Source organism: Protopterus annectens, chromosome 7.part0, assembly GCF_019279795.1.
Source record: "Protopterus annectens isolate FY-2018-M chromosome 7.part0, PAN1.0, whole genome shotgun sequence".
NCBI lineage: Eukaryota > Metazoa > Chordata > Ceratodontiformes > Protopteridae > Protopterus > Protopterus annectens.
In genome coordinates this window covers 856,818,703-856,838,573 of record NC_056739.1, presented here as the reverse complement: position 1 = coordinate 856,838,573, position 19,871 = coordinate 856,818,703, and the positions used below count along the sequence as shown (strand labels likewise).

Genomic DNA, 19,871 nt, shown 5'->3' with positions numbered 1-19,871 from the left:
GCAAGTCTTACAGAATATTCCACTTTTACTTAAAGAATTCTGTTATTACTTTATTGGTAGTCATTTCTCATTGACTGTTCTATTTTCAAATGTCTTTACATACTTCGGTTATGATTGCAAACAGTGTTCTGATGAAGTGCAGAATGGTGGGATGAAACCGCTTAACCGTATTTGTTCCTTCAATGCAAGTTTTTTATTTATCAGACTTGCAGTTTCATGGTTATTATTACATCACTGATCTACATGACAGTTTGTGCTTGGACTTGTGAGTGTTTAAACCGGAATAAATCAGCTGGAAGGGTGTTGTGATACTACAGCTATTACAGTTCTTGCAGTGTGATACCATTACACAAGCTAAAGGAACTACCTTTTCTCTTCACCTGAGGTACTATGCGAGCCTTTTGCTTCCTCCTAGTTTCGCTTTGGCTGCATGGACGCACATTGGTATTGAATTTTGTGTTTTGTTTTCCAACGTGGTAGTACTTATGGTTTGATTCAGGGGATTTGCTGAGCCTTTTGACTACAGTGGATACTAATGCAGGTGTGTGTTCTGCATTCACTGATAGTGCTGCTGTTCCTGTACACAAACATTTCAAGTCAATAAGGATACTCTGGATATGCTACTTTAACTCAAACTAATATTGAAGACGATTTGACCCAAATAGTAGGACTGCTTTCTCAACAAGTTACTCAGCTTAATCAAAAATTTGATAAAATGATGCCAACCTCTTTAAATGGGAGAAATGAAAAGATGTCTCCACCCCATAATGATGAAGTCAGGAAAAAAAGGTTCAAGCAGAAACTATGGCACACTCAGAGGTTGCCTTTTTACACTCAGGACAGAACAACAAAACATCCAGATACATTTGTTTGAAGGATGCAACTCTTTTTCAACTTTGGCTTAGGGAAGAACTTACTTTGGACTACATTGCATATGTTCCAATGCACAGTTCTTTTAGAACTATGATGAATGACTTTGAGCACAAAATGCAAAAGGCGCGTAACTTACAGATATACAATCTTTATTTAAGTGAATGTTTGAAAACAAAGAGGGTCCCTAAGAGGCTCAGAATCTTTTAATATGCTAATGGACTTGATTTAGATGACATGGAATTAAAAGAACTTGTTGAATTATTTGATAGGTATGGTTCAGAATTAATTCAAGTTATTATTAGATTCAACAACACCAGAGTTAAGAGACTGTTTGAAGAAATTAATGATTTAAATATTTGTATCACTAATGACTTGTTATTTGAAATGAACTGTGATAGATACAACCAGATATTTGGTAGGATTGGACAACAAGCTAAACACAATCTGGCCAGGAAACACATGAAACTTGATAGGGACAAGGCTGAATACTCTAAGGTTCTAACCTACCCTCCACCTAAAAGAAATATGAGTGTCCATTATTTGAATGCTTTAAGGGAGGATGATAGATGCAACAACTTAAATAATGATACACAAACTAATGTTAGCCACAGAGAGGATTAACAGCAACCCAGGCTCCACAGGGCAGCAATATGATTTATAACAATGACCATGCTTTGAATTATGATTTTGAACATCCCCCACTTAGGAGATCTGAACGTATTGAAAATCAAAGGAGACGGGAATTTTTTTACCCAGAACTTACAGCCCAAAAGGTCAGAGAAACAGGGGGAGGGCTTGAAAGAGTAATTATTAAAATACAGAGATAGAACATCTGTTGTCCAACCCTCCCCACCCCCTTCACTTACTGCAGACATATTGTTTTATCAAATTGGCACTTGAGCATCCAAGTGCTCCGGATTGTGTGGAATGCTCCATATTTGTGAATGATTTAACCCACTGTTCCGCTGTTCTGCACTGAACAGTGGTGGCTCCACTTTGTGAATTTTGACTGGCTAGTATAGCGCAATTAAAGCCAATCAGCATTGCAGTATACAAGCCAATCAAGCATTTGCCAGCAGCATGCCACTACTATATTTCACGCCCCGTTATACTTTCAGAAAGGATATTGCAGAGTGCAGAAAGATCAGCACATTTAAAGTTGTGGCTGTCTTCATCTGATGACATAAAAACCCTAAACCTGATCATAAAACTTTAATCGTAACTCGTTGTCCTAACACTTAAGTACTAACCCCTAACTATGAAAACCTAACACTACGCCTACTAGCTTGCTTCTTCAGTAGGACAACTTCCTGTCTGGTATGAGTGATTGATTGTACTGCAATGCATTGTTACTTGTCACTTGGTAGCCCCCTCTTTTCCAGTCACAGCTCTGAACTGTCCAGATTTTCAGAGAATGTCCAGATTTTTGCCTCATATTTTGCTCTGTTCCTCATAAAATGTGTGTTTTTTTGGCAAATCACTGAGGAATAAATTCACTAAATAAAAAAAATGGGAAAAGGGATTGTGGATGGATAGAGGGATTTAAATTTCAGACTTCATATCCTTCAGGAAATGCATGCGAAGACAAATCCTGTTATTCCAGCAACTTTCTAAGTTTCTAAGAGCAACATTTAAAATCTGTCCCTATTTTTGGGCCTTAGTTCCACGTTTATTTTAGGCTCTGTCCAGATTTCTTGAGCTAAGAGGTTGGAAGTATGCTTCATCTCCTCGAAGCTGTCAGGATGTTATGGTGGCAGCTGTATTACTACAGTGTCACCCTAACCATCTGATTGCAAAATAAAAGTCCAGTTATCCTGCTAAAAAATGACAACACTGATGCACTCTTTCTTCCCTTGAAAAGGGGACTAATGCAATCAAGCACTAATAATTTTCAGAAATTAACCAACAGCTGTAACAACTTTAAAGACTTCTAAAGACATCATCAATGAGCATCAGTGGTTGCCAGTATCTTTAGTAATTAACATTCGACTAAACCACTTCTATATGCATGGGTGCCAGTAGAAGAGTAGTTTATTCCTCTGGTCTTGTCCATTTGTTTTGGGGTATTTTAGCCAGGCAGCGCCGTTGTCAGAGTTTCCACGAAGGTTTTGTTATCCAGATGGATGGTATTGGTTATTCATCCATAACCCCCATTTTCCCCATTTTTGCACATGGGGACAGGGTTGAGGTTGGAAAAGCAGGTGCGAAGAGCATTCATTTTAGTAGTTGCTCTAGAATACTGTTATGTAACTATTTGCTACTGACTATACTGCATTTTATCAATTTGTTTCTGCTGACTGTTTTATTTGATGCATGTTCCATTGACATTTAAAAATGTATGGTATTCACTAACTTAGTACTTCTGGTAGAAAGCCCACTTCAACCAGCTCCCATAGAAATGGTGTGTTTTAGCGCAGTGTGAAAATAGGGTGTTCCACATTTTGACTGTCATACATTGCTAGGGTATGTGCTCCACATTGACCTCAAGAGGTTGAGACCTATGAATGGCATTGTTTGTACTTTCCAGGGATACAATATTTTTAATTACATCAGCTTGAATATTGACAAGACTTACTTCACTTTGTTTAAAAAAAGATTTAAATGTGTACCTACTTTTAAAATGAACATAGCTGACATACTAGTTGAATTTAAACTTTATACCAGGAAGTTAAACTTCCAGGTAATGTTTAAAAACCAGGGAACAGGATAGAAGGATTTATACAATACATCAGAAATAAGATTAAATAAATAAAAGCGCATTCAACCTATCCCTCCACCCTATGATAACTATTTTGAAAAGGCATGTAGTATGGAGCTTAAGTACTACAACCTGACCAAACAAGAAAGAAGTATTTTGAATACTTTAAGGGATGACAGTTCCTTAAGGATTATGAAACCCGAGACAAGGGTGGGGGGACAGTTATTGTGATAAAATGTATTACACTAGTAGGATATGCAGTTTACTCTACGACCTTGACAAATATGAGATTTTATCCAAAAATGAAATACACAAAGGAGACAAAAAGATTCAATGCATGTTAGAAGATTCTTTGTTGCAAGGGGTCATTAACAAAGAATTGTTTGAATTTTTATATAACAAGCACCCAGTTATCCCTTGTGTTTTTGGTATACATAAGGTCCACTGAGGACATTTCCGATCCCGCTTATCGTTTAATAATGTCAGTGCATAATTCTATGACATACCCCTTAGGGTTTTTTTTAGATAGAATCTTAAAAATTCCCTAGGTCCTATTAAACACATACTCAAGGATTCCAGTGACTTTCTGAGTAAGATAAAACAGAATTTTTTTGAACCAAAAGTCAGCTTTTCTACAATTGATATGGTAGATTTATTTACCTCCATTCCACACAAGGAAGGCCTGGATTTGTTCCACAATGCTATTATTGAACTAACCACTTTAGATAATTCCATGGTAAATGTTATAATGGAAATTATGACTATTATTTTACACAACAACTTTATTACATTTGAGGGGGAATATTTTAAACAACTCAAGAGGGGTGGCGATTCGTGCAAGCTGCGCCCCTTTGTATGCCAATCCTATTATGTACAGCTGGGAACAAAAATTCATACTAAATTCTAAGTTTAATGAACTAGGGCATACATATTTGCGTGTTTTTGGATGATATCTTCATCCCGTGGAAAGATCCGTGTTCAGATACAGAATAATTCATTTCCTACATTAATTCCATGACTACACACACACACACACACACACACACACACACACACACACACACACATCATATGATCAATTATTTGGATGCTATATTGTATAAGGATGTTTTGGTTCCTTGGTTTATAGAAAACCAGCATTTTCAAAGTTACTTGGAATACACTAGCAGTCATCCTAAACACACAAAAAGACATAGGGCCCGATTCAATAAAGCCTACACTAAGTCAAGTGTACACTAAGAGTACACTTTTCTGAGTGAACAGACAACACAGACATAACTCACACCTCCTTCCTCCTAATTCTAGTTTTCCTACTGATATTCTTTCAGCTTTAAAAATTGAGAGAGATTCATAAAGGTTACCACAAAGTGTACACTACATTTACACTCAGTGTAATCTTTCTGAGCGACAAGAAAGCACAAAAATGTGATAAGAATTTTACTGAATACATACCATGTACACTTAGTGTAGGCTTTACTGAATCTGGCCCATATATTTAAAGGGCAACTAGTACGAGCTGCCAGACTGTGTTCTGACTTGTAACATCTAAAGGAAGAGGTGGAGAGGTTAACACACGTTTCTGGACAGAGGTTATCCCCTTACTAACTTAAGTCTTGGTGAAGAAATTCTCACAGGCTGGGGTAAAAAAATCAATACCCTTCTTAGGGACAGAGGACACACTGGAAGGATTACCTCCTAGAGGTTTGCAAGAAATCCCCACTAAATTCACCAATTCCATGGTTATTCCTTTTGGACCACATTCAAAGGAAATCAGGAACATCTTACTGAAAAAAATGGTGCATTTTTAAGGGTAAGACACCAAGATTTGCTTATAAAACAGACAGAAACCTCAACAACATTACAGAACATCCTAAAAAAAAAACCTTCCCAAAAGTACAAGTCGGGGTACTAAATGCTGTGGCTTTTGTAATCAATGTAAAGACATTATACACAAGAACAAAGTTCAAATATGGGCACCCCACATAGATGTCACATTGGAGAGTGGGAAATGTGAAACTAAAGGGGTTGTTTACCTAGTGGTCTGTAAAGGATGTAACAATTTCTATATAGGCAAGACAGAAAGAGAACTATGCAGGAGGTCTGATGAGCATAACTATGCCATTCGAAAGAAAAACAACATTAATAACTTTCTTTGTAAACATTCTCTAGTATGTTCTACTTTTAGTAGATTCTACTTTGGTATACTTGAGGTAGTACCTCATTCACCCAGAGAAGGGGCATGGGAAGAAGAACTTGAAAGGAGAGAGCTATTTTGGCAATTGACACTGAATGCAGTTATTTTACCAGGTCTCAGTGAACAAACATCTATTATTCCTGTACTTAAGATAAGGGCAGCTAAGCTTTGAAACAAAAGTACGTTCTTATTGATGCACTACATAAAATTATTTTTTCAGTAGTACTACTTAGATATTTTCCTTACCAGTACTAGATTGGTATTTATCTGATTTTATTTTTTGTTTATAGTTTTATCAGTCTTTAATAGTTTCTACATGTATTAGCATAAATTAATTTTAGGCCAGCATTTTGCTGAACAATTATTTCAACAGTTTTTTAATAAAAGTGTTTTTAACACAGTTAAGATAGCAAAACAATTCATGTAAAACAAACGTCTTACAGAATATTCCACTTTTACTGACAGTTTTACTTTAAGAATTCTGTATTACTTTACTGGAAGTCATTTCTCACTGGCTGTTTTACTTTCAAATCTTTTTATACACTTTGGTTATGCTTGCAAACACTGTTCTGATGAAGTCCCGAATGGTGGGATGAAAGCACTTAACCGTGTTTGTTCCTTCAATACAAGTTTTTTATTTATTACACTTGCAGTTTTGTGTTTATTATTTCATCATTGATCGACATCACAGTTTGTGATTGGACTCTGGAATACATCAGCTGGAAGGGTGTTGTGCTACTACAGCTATTACAGTTCTTGCAGTGTGATACCATCACACAAGCTAAAGGAAAGTACAGTTTTGTACCTACCATAAATGTAGATGTTCGAAGATCCACATTGCTGCAGTCCTTACTTATGGGGTAGTCCGCTGTCCTCGGTCGGCCCGAATACCAAAGTATTAGGCTGACGTCGGTCATGGGCGCCTAGATCTGACATCAGAGCGTCAGGGTATAAAGGCGCATGACCGACGTCATATCCTCAGTCTTTTCTTGCCCCAGATGTCAGAAGGCCACAGCCAAAAACAGAATACCTCCCAAAAACATGCCCAACAACAACCATCACCTAAAGCATAGCACCAAGTCAAACTACAGAGGGAGGGAGGGAGGGTAAATTGGACTGCAGCAATGTGGATCTTGAACATCTACATTTATGGTAGGTACAAAACTGTACTATGTTCTTCATCTCACATTGCTGCAGTCCTTACTTATGGGTAGAATCCCAAAGCAACGGGAAAGGGAGGATGGTAAAAATCATAAAGCATTAGGGGCCGCTAAAATGCCCTGTAAAATTGCAGTGGCAAATCCAGCCCTAGACTTAGAATAACGAGGAAGGTGGTAATGTTTAGAAAAGGTATGCACTGAACTCCAAGTAGCTGCCTCCAAAATGTCTTTTGTAGCTACCCCCCCGTAGAAAGGCCGTAGAAGTAGCAGTAGCCCTAGTGGAATGAGGCCCGATTCCAGCAGGAATCTCCTTACCATGATGGGAATAACAGAAAGAAATACAAAACCCAATCCATTTAGAAATAGTTTGTTTTGAAACAGGTTTACCCTGTGAACCCAAAGCAAAAGAAACAAACAATTGCTGAGACTGTCTGAACTCCTTGGTTCTGCTCAAATAATAACGCAACTGCCTGTGAATATCCAAAGTATGCAAAATTTTCTCCCCTTTATTTTGGGGGTTTGCATAAAAAGTAGGCAAATGAATAGTTTGATTTAAGGCCACACTAGAAACCACTTTAGGCATAAAGGAAGGATTAGTACGCAAAGATACCCTATCCTTATGAAAAATCAGGAAAGGCTCCACTGCCATGAGGGCCTGTAATTCAGAAACCCTTCTTGCAGAGGTAATGGCCAACAAAAAAGCAGTTTTCCATGACAAATACTTTAACTTGGCAGTAGCTGCAGGCTCAAAAGGTTGTAGAGTAAGTTTTTCCAACACAAAATTGAGATCCCAAGCAGGAGTAGGAGCTCTACGTGGGGGTCTTATATTCTTTGCCCCTCTAAGAAATTGCTTAAACCAAGGATGAGAGAATAAAGGAGGGTCACAATCATAGTGCGCTGAAATGGCTGCAGCATGGACCTTTATTGAGGAGAAAGACAAACCCTTGTCCAATAAAACTCAGTAAGATATTGAAGAGCAACACTTAAATCAGGTTTGGAGACATCAAAGTCCTTTCCTTTGCTCCAAATAAAAAATCTCCTCCATTTATCAGCGTAAACTTTCCTGGTACTAGGCCTCCTGGCCTCCAAAATAACATTCAAAACATGTTGTGGAAGCTGAGACCCAACAGAGTCTAAAACAGAATATGCCAGGCTGTTAGATGCAGAGACTGAATCTTGACATTGAGGAAGTGACTGTCCTCTTGTGACAAAAGGTGTGGAATCAAAGGCAGAGGCCATGGAGGTTCTCGTACTAAACTCCTCAGTAGTGGGTACCAGTGTTGTCGAGGCCAATCCGGTGCTATCAAAATCATGGTTGGCTTGTCTTGTCTGGCCTTCAAAAGTACCTTGGGAAGAAGAGGCAGAGGTGGAAAGGCATATACATGCAGATTGTTCCAAATGAATGATAGAGCGTCCACCTTCCAAGCTGTGTGATGAAACATTTTTGTGCAAAACTTTGGCAACTGGTAATTTAGTGGAGAAGCGAACAGATCTATGTCTGGAGTTCCCCATAACACTGTCAACTGTTGAAATACATGAGGATCCAATTTCCACTCGTGAGGATCCACTATTTGTCTGCTCAATACATCTGCTAAGGAGTTCTGTGCTCCTGGTAGAAACCTTGCCTGAAGATTGAGGTGTAGATTGAGAGCAGTTTCCCACAGAATCATCGCTTGCCTGCAAAGAGGGTAAGAATGGGTTCCCGCCTGCTTGTTGATGTACCACATGACAGTAGTGTTGTCTGTTTGAATCAACACCTGCCCTGGACGAAGTAAATCTTTGAAAGCCATCAATGCAAACTGGACTGCTAACATTTCCTTCAAGTTGATATGCAAATGTTGGAGTTTGACAGGCCACGTGTTTTGCACCCATTTTCCATTGAGGTGTGCTCCCCAAGCCTTGTCCGAGGCATCTGTCGTTAGAATCTGACTTCGCCTCTGGCGGGTCACAGAGAGTCCCTTGTTTAGGTGACATTCCTGAGCCCACCACAAAAACTCCTTCTGAATGCAAGGTATTATCTGAATGACAGTGTCTAGATCTTGGCAGTGCTGTGTCCACACATTTTGAGATACCATTGAAGCTTCCTCATATGCAATTTGGCATTGGGAAGCACCAGAATACAAGATGCCATGAACCCCAAGGCTTGAAGGACTGTCCTTGCAGTCAGCCTGGACCGTAGAGACATTTATGGAAATAAAGAGAAAGACTTCTTTGTTTGTCCGGGGTCAAAAAAGCCATCTGGGAAGCTGTATTCAGTCTCACACCCAGAAAGCACATGTCCTGAGAGGGTAGTAGACTGGACTTTGTTTCGTTCACAGAATATCCTAGGCATCTTAACACTGCCATCACATACTGTAGATGATGAAGAAGTTCGTCCTTTTCTTGTGCAATAATCAGGCAGTCGTCCAAATAAGGATAAATCTGTATTCCTCTTAGTCTGAAAAATGCTATCACTGGAGCCAGAACCTTTGTGAACACTCTGGGCAGTAGATAAGCCAAAGGGCAATGCAGAGAACTGATAATGTAAATTTCCAGCCCAAACGCAGGTACCTCCTGCAACTGGGCCTGATAGGAACATGAAGGTAAGCCTCTTTGAGATCCAGAGTAACCATCCAGTGATCTTTTCCCAACAGAGGTAAAAGCTGTTGTAAAGTCAGCATCTTGAACTTTGGAATGTCCAGGTAAGTGTTGAGGATAGATAAATCCAAAATTGGTCTCCACGTGTTTCCTTTCTTTGGAACTAGAAACAGGCGAGAATAAAATCCTAGGCCCACTTCTGACAGAGGAACTGGCTGTATAGCTCCTATTTGAAGAAGTAAAGAAATTTGTCTGTGAGCCTCTATCCTTTGCCGAGGAGGGACGTCTGGCATGCCTTTGAAAGGAGGCATGATATGGAAATAGAACTTGTAACCTCGGTTTATAATGTCCAATACCCATTTGTCCTGGGTGACTAAATGCCAATTTTGCTTGAAAAGAGCCAACTTTCCTCCCAAAGGAGCTGCCAGGCAAGAAGAATCTGGCAGCTGAAAATGCAGGTCATTGGGCCTGTTTACGAAAGGACTGGCCCCTGCCCTCACCAGCAGATTGAGCAGGCGAACTCCATTGTCTCGGCCTGAAGGTACTCTGAGCTCTGCCCCTACCACACCTAGATCTACCCCTAGACTGAGAATCAGAAGAAGGGTACGTCCACCCCTTAGTAGGCCAATTTCTACTAAACTTTGGAGGTTGTACCTGCAAAAAATCTTTAACAGTCTGCATAGACTTAGCCTTGTCTTCCATTTTCTTTAAGACTGACTCCACAGGAGGACCAAACAAAACTTCAGACTGTAAAGGGGCATCCAGAATTCTAGACTTAACATGCTTAGACAAATTCTGATCCTTAAGCCAGGCGTGCCTACGAATAACTGAACCAGTGGCAGCCACCCTAGAAGAAGCCTGTAAAGCATCAAAACCACATTGCAAAGAGTGCTTACCCACCTGTTCAGAAACATGCACTAAATCCTGCAATTCTTTACACTCTATGCCCTCTGCCAAAGCATCCACTTTAGATCTTAGCTGAGAAAGGAGGAAATTCTGATACTTCAACATATGAAACTGGCAGTTCAAAGCTCTCATTGCTAAAGTAGAAGAGGTATACACCTTCTTACCCCATCTATCCAAAGCTCTAGCTTCCTTATCCAGAGGAACCGGATTCTTAACAACAGAGGCTCTAACACCCTTAGGCCCCTGACTAATAGTTTCTGGGTCCGCCCTAGGACTCTTATACAGATATTTATGAGCCTCAGGCACCCTGTAATACCTGTCCGGTTTAACTGGGGCAGGAGGCACAGAATCTGGATTAAGGGAAGCTTCCGAGAAAACATCTGAAACAACATCCAAAACCGGAGGTATAGCTAAGGGTCTATGATGTGGTAAAAACAAGAACTCCCTAAGCCTCTTCTGTGAATCAGAGTAATCCTGTCCCTCCCACTTAAAATGCTCCCTCATGGAATGCAGAGTTTCTGAAAATGAAAAATCCTCTGGAGGAGAAGCAGAAGGAGAGGAATCCTCTGCATCAGAATCAGAATAAGGAGGGAAATCTTGAATGTCCTCAGCAGAAGACTCTGAATCATCTGAGGCCTGCTCCAAACTTTCCAACTCTGGCTCCATCCTGGGCCTCTTATCAGGAGGGGGCATAGAACCTCTAATTAAAGTAATCAAATCCTCTGCCATTTTAAGCATGTGCTTTTTAGGCACAGACCCTGAAGAACCAGAACTGACACCAGAGGAAGGCAAAACAGACCTGCCCTTAGAAGGAGCCTTAGAAACAGTAGCAGAAGGCCTAACCACCTTAGGCATAGAAGGGAGAATAGTAACCTGAGAGGCCCCTTCAGCCTGACCTGCCTCCTGAGAGGCCACATCTTGTAAAATCAAAGTTTCCCCCTGGGACTCAACAGAAACTTCAGCCGGATCCACCTGTTCAGCTGTAGCTTCTAAAGGTCCGGCGCCCGAAACAGACGAATCATCCTGCCTAGGCTTTAAAGATTTGTCTTTGCGCTTCTTAGTAGAAGCAGGCGTCGGAACATCCGACGGCATATTATAATTACACCTCCTGCCAAAGACTAACCTAGCGCAATCTAACCTCCGTTTTATAGTGCGCTTATTAAACCTAGCACAAAACCGACACCCGACTATGTCGTGCTCCGGTCCCAAACAAGGAATACAAAGCGAGTGGTAATCCCTGTGCGGTATCTGTTTCCCACAAGAAATACAATTATTCACCTTTTCTGACATCCGGTAAGTAACTGAGGCAAGAAAAAACAAAAATATTCCCCAACGGGGTACTTAGCCCAACTTGGTATCGGTCTGAAACTCCAGCGAAAAATTTCAGAACGCCGAACGGCACTTGCAACGCTGCTTCTGCATCGGACCATGCGGCAAAAAAGACTGAGGATATGACGTCGGTCATGCGCCTTTATACCCTGACGCTCTGATGTCAGATCTAGGCGCCCATGACCGACGTCAGCCTAATACTTTGGTATTCGGGCCGACCGAGGACAGCGGACTACCCCATAAGTAAGGACTGCAGCAATGTGAGATGAAGAACATCTACCTTTTCTCCTCATCTGAGGTACTACATGAGCCTTTGGCTTCTTCCTAGTTTTGCTTTGGCTGCACAGACACACACTGGTTTTGAATTTTTAACATTAGAAACTTTAATTAAGGACAAGGTATTAGAGTCAAAGTCCCACTAAACATATTGCTTTAAATAATCCTACAGTGTGATACGACTGCTGTAGTACCACACATTTCTTCAGTATACTTATATTTTTGTTTAATATTCTGTTACCATAGGTTCATGCTGCCACAAATTCAGTTGCTTTATCACAGACCCAGAAGTTAGTTTATGACATTCTGTTCTGCCATATTCAGAAGATAAACGTATAAAATAAACACACATACACTTCAACACAGAAATTCAAATGCAAATCCCATGCAACTAGCATGTATATAAATGCATTGGTGAAATGTCAGCCAATTATTAAATCACAATGATCTCCTTTTTTCTAATGAATTTTATTTTGTTCAACAGGACACCACCACAGAAGACCTGAACAATGGGTATGTTGACACAGCTATCCATTCTAGCATTACTGTGCATAGCAAACCTCCTCTGCCAAGATCACTATGAGTTTGATCCAGAATATGGTGGTTCTCCAGAAGAATATCAACATCAGGGATATTCAGAACACTACTATGATATTGGTCATGAGGATGAAGAAGCTCCAGATTATGACCAAGGTCCAGAATATGACCATGGCCCGGAATCAGAACACTCAGAAGAGGCTCCAGTTGTTCATTTACCAACTTTTCAGTATGCACTCACCAGTGAATATATGACCATAGACTTCCCATACCCAAGTGACTGCGCCTTTGAATGCAATTGCCCATATAACATTCCTTACGCCATGTTTTGTAACAGCCGTAACATCAAGGCAATTCCAAGAATTCCAGCACACATCCGGTACCTGTATCTTCAGTTCAATAATATTGAAGCTGTGCCAGCCAAAGCATTTCTCAATGCCACCAATCTCCGAGAGATCAACCTCAGTCATAACAATTTAAAGTCATCTATGATCGAAGCGGGTGCATTTTCCAAACTAAAATTCCTTAAGCATCTGCACTTGCAATACAACAAGTTAGATGAATTTCCAATGGGTCTTCCTACTTCTCTTGAAAGACTTTTTCTTGGTTTCAATAAAATATCCAAGGTATCAAGAGACAGCATGCAAGGGCTTGTAAACATAACTATGCTTGATCTTTGTGGTAATGAACTTAGTGATGCTGCCTTTAAAGGAAAAACTCTTTCAAGACTAAAGAATCTCATGCAGCTCAATTTATGTAGTAATCAGATAAAATCCCTGAATATGGAGCTTCCACACTCTCTCCTATACCTCTCATTGGAGAACAATTCAATTGCTTCTGTTGCAGAAGATTACTTTATGAAAACGCCAAATCTCACGATTTTGAGACTTTCACGCAATAAGTTAGAAGAGGTTCCTTTCAAAGCCTTCAACCTAAGCAACTTGTTAGAGCTGAACCTGGACCGTAACAAACTGAGGAAGATATTTTACATACCAAGCAGCCTACAGCATTTATTGCTCCAGTACAACGAAATTGAAAGTAAGTACTTCAGAATTACCTCATGAATGTGATTGCTTGCCAGGAATGTAATCTGAGAATGTTATTTGTAACACTGTTCCCAGCATTTGTTTTTTTAATAAAATATACGTAAAAATCAACTGCCAATCATTAGTGGACCGGAGTTCCGTTGTGGCGACCCCTAACCGGGAAAAGCCGAAAGACACACACACCAGAACTCAGTTTATGGCATACCCCCCCTCCACACACACACACACACACACACACACACACACACACACACACACACACACACACACACACACACACCACTAAAGGGAAGGCAACTTCTTAAATATAGCCTAACTAATTATGAGAGGCTTTCAGTTTCTTTCTGTAAGCACGTCTCAAACTGTTTTAACAAACTCAATCACCATCTTTAAACATGTGGCAATGACGTGCTACAAAACACGAATATAGAATGTAGAAGCAATATGAAACCCATTTGACTGCATGGTGGTTAATCCAGCTATTATTAAGCTGAAAGTATGAACTTTGTTTCCCAATTAAAACCCAAAAAGAATATCAAGTAACAGTCTCTACAAGACGCATACCGGTACCATTAACGATAGGCAGGTTATCATCCAGCGCTACACAGCTATCCTTAGATAGGTCAGACTTTCTAGTGTGCAAATATATGTCTACTTTCATGTGCTATGATGCACATATGCTAATGTCACTTGATTTCAGTACTGTGACATCTAAGAATAGTAAAAACTCTGACAAAGGCAAATGTTCCTGTAGCATGGGATAATACCCTTAAATTACTATGAAACAAACAAGTAGACAGGTATATTCAAAAGCACCAAAGCACTGGCCAGCAGGCTTTTTGGCAACAGTGACAATGCCACATTGTAGTTCAGCCTCTTCATAAAAAGTTAGGATAACAAGGACACTGCCTTCTGTTTATAAGATGCAGAGTCAGATGAATCACAGGAGGATGTCAAAAATTACAGGTGAAAGAGACCTGAAGGGAGTGCACCTAGGGAAATTAAAAATGACATAGATATTTGTATTCAAGGAAGAAGGAAGTGGGGTAATAAAAGGAAATTAGCTTGCATAAACACCAAGGTTTTGTAAATTGTTAGTGAAAAACAGAATAATGCATGGAATGTTTAAATTTGGAAAAGGAGTAAACATCTGAAGGGGATATAAAAAAGGCCAAGCCAGCCCTTAATATAATGGATGGCTACAAAGGCCAAAATTGTGGGATGTAAAAGAATTTGGACATTAACATTGGAGACCGGGAAGAAGGGGGCAGAGGAATAAAGACTATGGAGATCAAGCTGCTCTTACCACTGCAAAACTTTACCTTTTTTATATACTCATAATAATGTAGTTAAATGTTGTCACTACTTCTCGAATGACTGCATGCTATGAGATAATCACTGAACAGCAATTAACCTGCTAGAGAAAATGTCTTATTTATGGTGACTTTGTATCAAGGTCTAATATTCCTACTCATCATTAATAGTGCTTTGCTGATATATAGGTCCATTTCACACGGTCAAAAAAAAAAAAAAAACTGTCAAAATCCATGTGGTCATGATTGCATGATCAACAATGCATTTCATCCACTGTTTTCACTGACACTGTGGTACAGTGGGGATTGTGGAATGTAACCTTTTCCCCACTGTAGTGGGATCTCAGTGTTGGTATAGATAATTAGTAGGGGGTGGGGGATGCAGGGGGCTTGCCCCCCTGCAAAAACATTGTTTTTGTGTTTGCAGGTGCTATTTTTGATAAAGCTGCATTGTCAGTCATGTGGTCTAAACCATGTGGGTTTTGAGAATGTCGTTCATCAATCAAGTGAAAAAGATCAGTCTATATAAACATGCTCACACATATACATATACATATATATATATATATATATATATATATATATATATATATATATATATATATATGGTACTTGCGTATTATTGCAACCAGATGTTCGCATACTTCAAATGTACTGAGGCCATGAAACACAGAAAGGGGTTATACAAAGTCCTTACTGGTGCCGAGAAAGTTTGAATTAGCTTCAGGAAGACAAACAGTTAAAAAAATTGTCTTCCTGATTTGCGTGCATTACAGACGCATGCTTGATTTCTCATTGCTATCGTTTTGATGAAATGTAATGTGCAAGTACAGATTTCTCCACGTTGTAAAAAGGGTGTAACAGCCAGTTTTAAATTCGGTGCCTATACTGTGGTTCGAAATTCACAAATTTCCTTTATTAGGAAAATGCAGAGTAGATGGGATGAAATCCTTTACAATGAGCTTCTCTAGTTTCCTGGATTCCATATTTACTGGATTTTTTCTTCTTTTTTTTAACATATATGTAGTTGGGCACACCGATACCTCTCAAGTGTCCAGACGTATGAATCATGTTTTTAAATGGGAGGGTGGCCTAATGGTTAAGGTGTTTGCCTTACAAACACAAGGTGCAGGGTTGGAGTCTCAAGGGATAATTGGCTAGGCTTAAAAAAATGGCTCGCAAGGGCAGTTAGCCTAACTTGATACTAAGTATATTTTTTGTTGCTTTCCACATCTGAATACCTAGCAACTGTATTTCGCCTGCCTTTCTGTTACATTGAAGCTGTTTTTACTGCATTTAACTTAATATTGCACTTGGAATCCTTGTTTGTTACTATTTGACTGTATTTGTAGCAAATTCTTCTGTGTAAGCTGTAGTAGCTGATTCATAGCATTTATAAGTGTTTGCTGTACCTGTTTCTGCCTGTTTTGTGAAAAAAAAGAAAAAAATATCTCTTGTTTTTCCTGCTTTACTAGTTTAGTCCAGTTTCAGAGTTGCTGATTCCTGGGCTTTGGTTGTAGTTCCTGTGTACTGTTTCCTTGCCTTATTTGGGGAAGGAAGCTACCTTGCTTTCCTGCTTTACTAGTTTAGTCCAGTTTCAGAGTTGCTGATTCCTGGGCTTTGGTTGTAGTTCCTGTGTACTGTTTCCTTGCCTTATTTGGGGAAGGGAAGCTACCTTGCTTACCAGTGGGAGTGGGAAGCATTGAGCTGCCTTTGTCCAGTTTTGTGAGGTTTCAGCCAGTAACTAGTAGTTTATTGGTCGTTTTGGGCCAGTTTCTAGCTTTTTCCAGCCCCTGGTATAAAACTTTCAGCTTGTACCTACTCAGCACAGACTCCACGTGGGCCAGCAGAGTAATCCAGGCTGCAGAGAGCTGAATAAGCGACTTTTCTTGATACTAAGTATATTTTTGTTGCTTTCCACATCTGAATACCTAGCAACTGTATTTCGCCTGCCTTTCTGTTACATTGAAGCTGTTTTTACTGCATTTAACTTAATATTGCACTTGGAATCCTTGTTTGTTACTATTTGACTGTATTTGTAGCAAATTCTTCTGTGTAAGCTGTAGTAGCTGATTCATAGCATTTATAAGTGTTTGCTGTACCTGTTTCTGCCTGTTTTGTGAAAAAAAAAAAAAAAAAAAGAAAAAATATCTCTTGTTTTTCCTGCTTTACTAGTTTAGTCCAGTTTCAGAGTTGCTGATTCCTGGGCTTTGGTTGTAGTTCCTGTGTACTGTTTCCTTGCCTTATTTGGGGGAAGGGAAGCTACCTTGCTTACCAGTGGGAGTGGGAAGCATTGAGCTGCCTTTTGTCCAGTTTTGTGAGGTTTCAGCCAGTAACTAGTAGTTTATTGGTCGTTTTGGGCCAGTTTCTAGCTTTTTCCAGCCCCCTGGTATAAAACGCGTTAAACGCGCGTTAGCGCGATTTAGAGCGATTTAGCGCGGAGCTGCCACTATTGCACACTAGGGCAGCAGCGGTTAAGCAGGTTTAAACTATTCGGGCTACCTAAAGTTCACTCTTCAAATTTTCCCTTAAAACTACCTTCCTCGAACTATACTACTGATCAAATCAGCGTATCCTATAACTAAAAAGATCAACTCTACTTGACTCCAAGTAGACTATTCTCTATCTATTAAACCTAGCACTTGCTCCTACAGTACTTATTACCTTGATACGGCACTCTTGTCATAGATAGTACCCCAAAAAGGCAACCCCCCATTTCTCGGTCACCCACGTCCCCCGGAATCTTTTTAAAGTTTTTCGTCTACCCTTCTAGCATGTCGAGGGATCAGTTGCTAGTGTCCTCTCCTGCTCAGCTGGTGAACCTGGGAATATTGAGGCAATGTTTCAATTGCCTCATGTACACAGACAACCCTTTCCTCCTCCCACAAAACACAAATACATGCGAGAGATACAACTATACGGCCAAACTGGAGGCTGAGCTCTCTCAACATAGGACTGGCAAGACCAGTCAGGAGGAGAAGGTTACCACACACACTATAGACCCAGTCTCACATAGTACCATTACAACCTCAAATCATACACATAAACACACAAAGACATACTCGGAGGCTCTGATCAAAAATCTACCAAAACAGCAGAGGCCACCAAAGCAGACACCCAAACAACCACCACCTCAGAACACAACACCCGCAACACATAGACCTCACAGTCAGAGTGTCAAACAGTCACAGCCCTTAAGGCCAAACACAATGCCAGACACACTAGTCATTGGTGACTCCATAGTCAGACACACTGATGTCCCGCTCACCAGACTGAGTAAGGAGAAGGTCACAGTAAGCTGCCTGTCGGGCGCTAGAATCCGCCACATAATGCAAGCACTCAGGTCTCTCAACAGCAGGTACAAATATGACTCAGTCATTGTCCACGCTGGTGTAAACGACCTGAGACGCACCTCCTTGGACTACATGAAAAGAGACATTGAGGAGCTCTCTGATTATGTAGCCCAGGCAGGTATGACCCTGACCTTGAGCAGTATCCTACCTTCACCAAGAATGATGCCACAATACAGAGATAAGATGATCAGCTTTAACAATTGGCTTAAACACTGGTGTCATTCAAAGGGGATCCAGTATCTGTCTGCCTGGGATGACATGCTGGACAAGCCACGCTGCTTCGCAAGGGACGGCTTGCACCTGTCACCCCTGGGATTCCGGATATTGGGAAAGGCTCTTGCCACCCCCATAGTGCCTTTTTTAGGCAAGGCTCAAATTCTAAACCTACCACCCTAGAACACAAAAAGGAAAAAAACTAAGGGTAATGCTGCTCAATGCCAGAAGTCTAAATCTCAAAATGCACGCACTCGAGGCCCTTCTCAGTATGGAGAACATCGATGTCTGTGCTGTGACAGAAACCTGGTTCAAGGCTCCTGAGAGCACCCCAGCGCTATCAGGTTTTACCTCATATCATGCGTTCCGGCCCCAAAATCCGGACAATACCAAGAAAGGAGGGGGGGTATCCATATTCATCAAGGACACCCACACCTCAAGACTGGTGGCAACGCACGATGCATCGGAGACCATCCAGGTGCAATTAACCATAGGCAAGACTGCTCTGCAAATTGTAGCATGTTACAGGCCACCCTCACAAACTCAGGAAACCTCACATGGCCTTCCTGAAAACACTAGAGGGGATACATGTATCACCAAACACCATCATACTAGGTGACTTCAATTACCCTAATATAGACTGGGAACACTACTCAAGCCCAAACACCCTAGCCCAAAAGTTCCTGGAATTCATAAACTCAAATGCCATGGAACAACTAGTCACCATCCCCACAAGAGGAGATAACATACTTGATCTCATCATCACGAACATGGGAGCACAATGTTCAACACCGGAAGTATACCCCTCACTGGTGAGATCAGATCACAAACTAATCTCGCTGGAGGTCCTCATCCCACCCCACCTGAAATAAAAAGACCACAGTAAAGAACTTCTCAAAAGCCGACTTCACACTTCTAAAGACTAGTGTGGTCTCCTTTCAGGCCCCGAGGCGGAAAACAATACTCAAGCCGCTGAATCACTTACAAACGCCTTCTACCAGCACCTGCAGGACTGCATGGATAAGGCAATCCCAAGCAAAACAAAGACTCTTTGTACCAAAGGCAAGCGTCCAGTCTGGTGGACCCCAGCCATAAACAAACTCTACAACAAAAGGAGGAAGCTACTACAAGATAGAGCAAAATCCTTAAAAGGTAAGACACCCTTGATCACTATAAGTAAAAAACTAAGAGCTCTCATAAAATCATCCAAAGCAAATTTCGAGAGAAAAATAGCTAAAGACTCAAAAGACAATCATAAGGCCTTCTTTAGCTATGTTAGAAACCTAGGAGGAAACTCCCAGATATGCTCAGAACTAGTTCAAAATGATGTGAAGATTACTGATCCTACAGACATTGCCAACATACTGGCTGACAGGTTCAGTGCAAACTTCTCCCA

The 19,871-nt window shown here is 40.5% G+C and overlaps 1 protein-coding gene across 1 annotated transcript in view; it reads left to right on the top strand.

Annotated features, from left to right (window-relative positions):
- The window catches only part of OMD (osteomodulin), a 120,841-nt gene that overhangs the window by 73,449 nt on the left and 27,521 nt on the right, over positions 1–19,871 (top strand). Inside the window, exon 2 of the mRNA XM_044077408.1 lies at positions 12,498–13,588. Within this exon, the coding sequence (XP_043933343.1) occupies positions 12,523–13,588 (1,066 nt within the window). The 5' untranslated portion in view covers positions 12,498–12,522. The remainder of the gene's footprint in view (positions 1–12,497; positions 13,589–19,871) is intronic.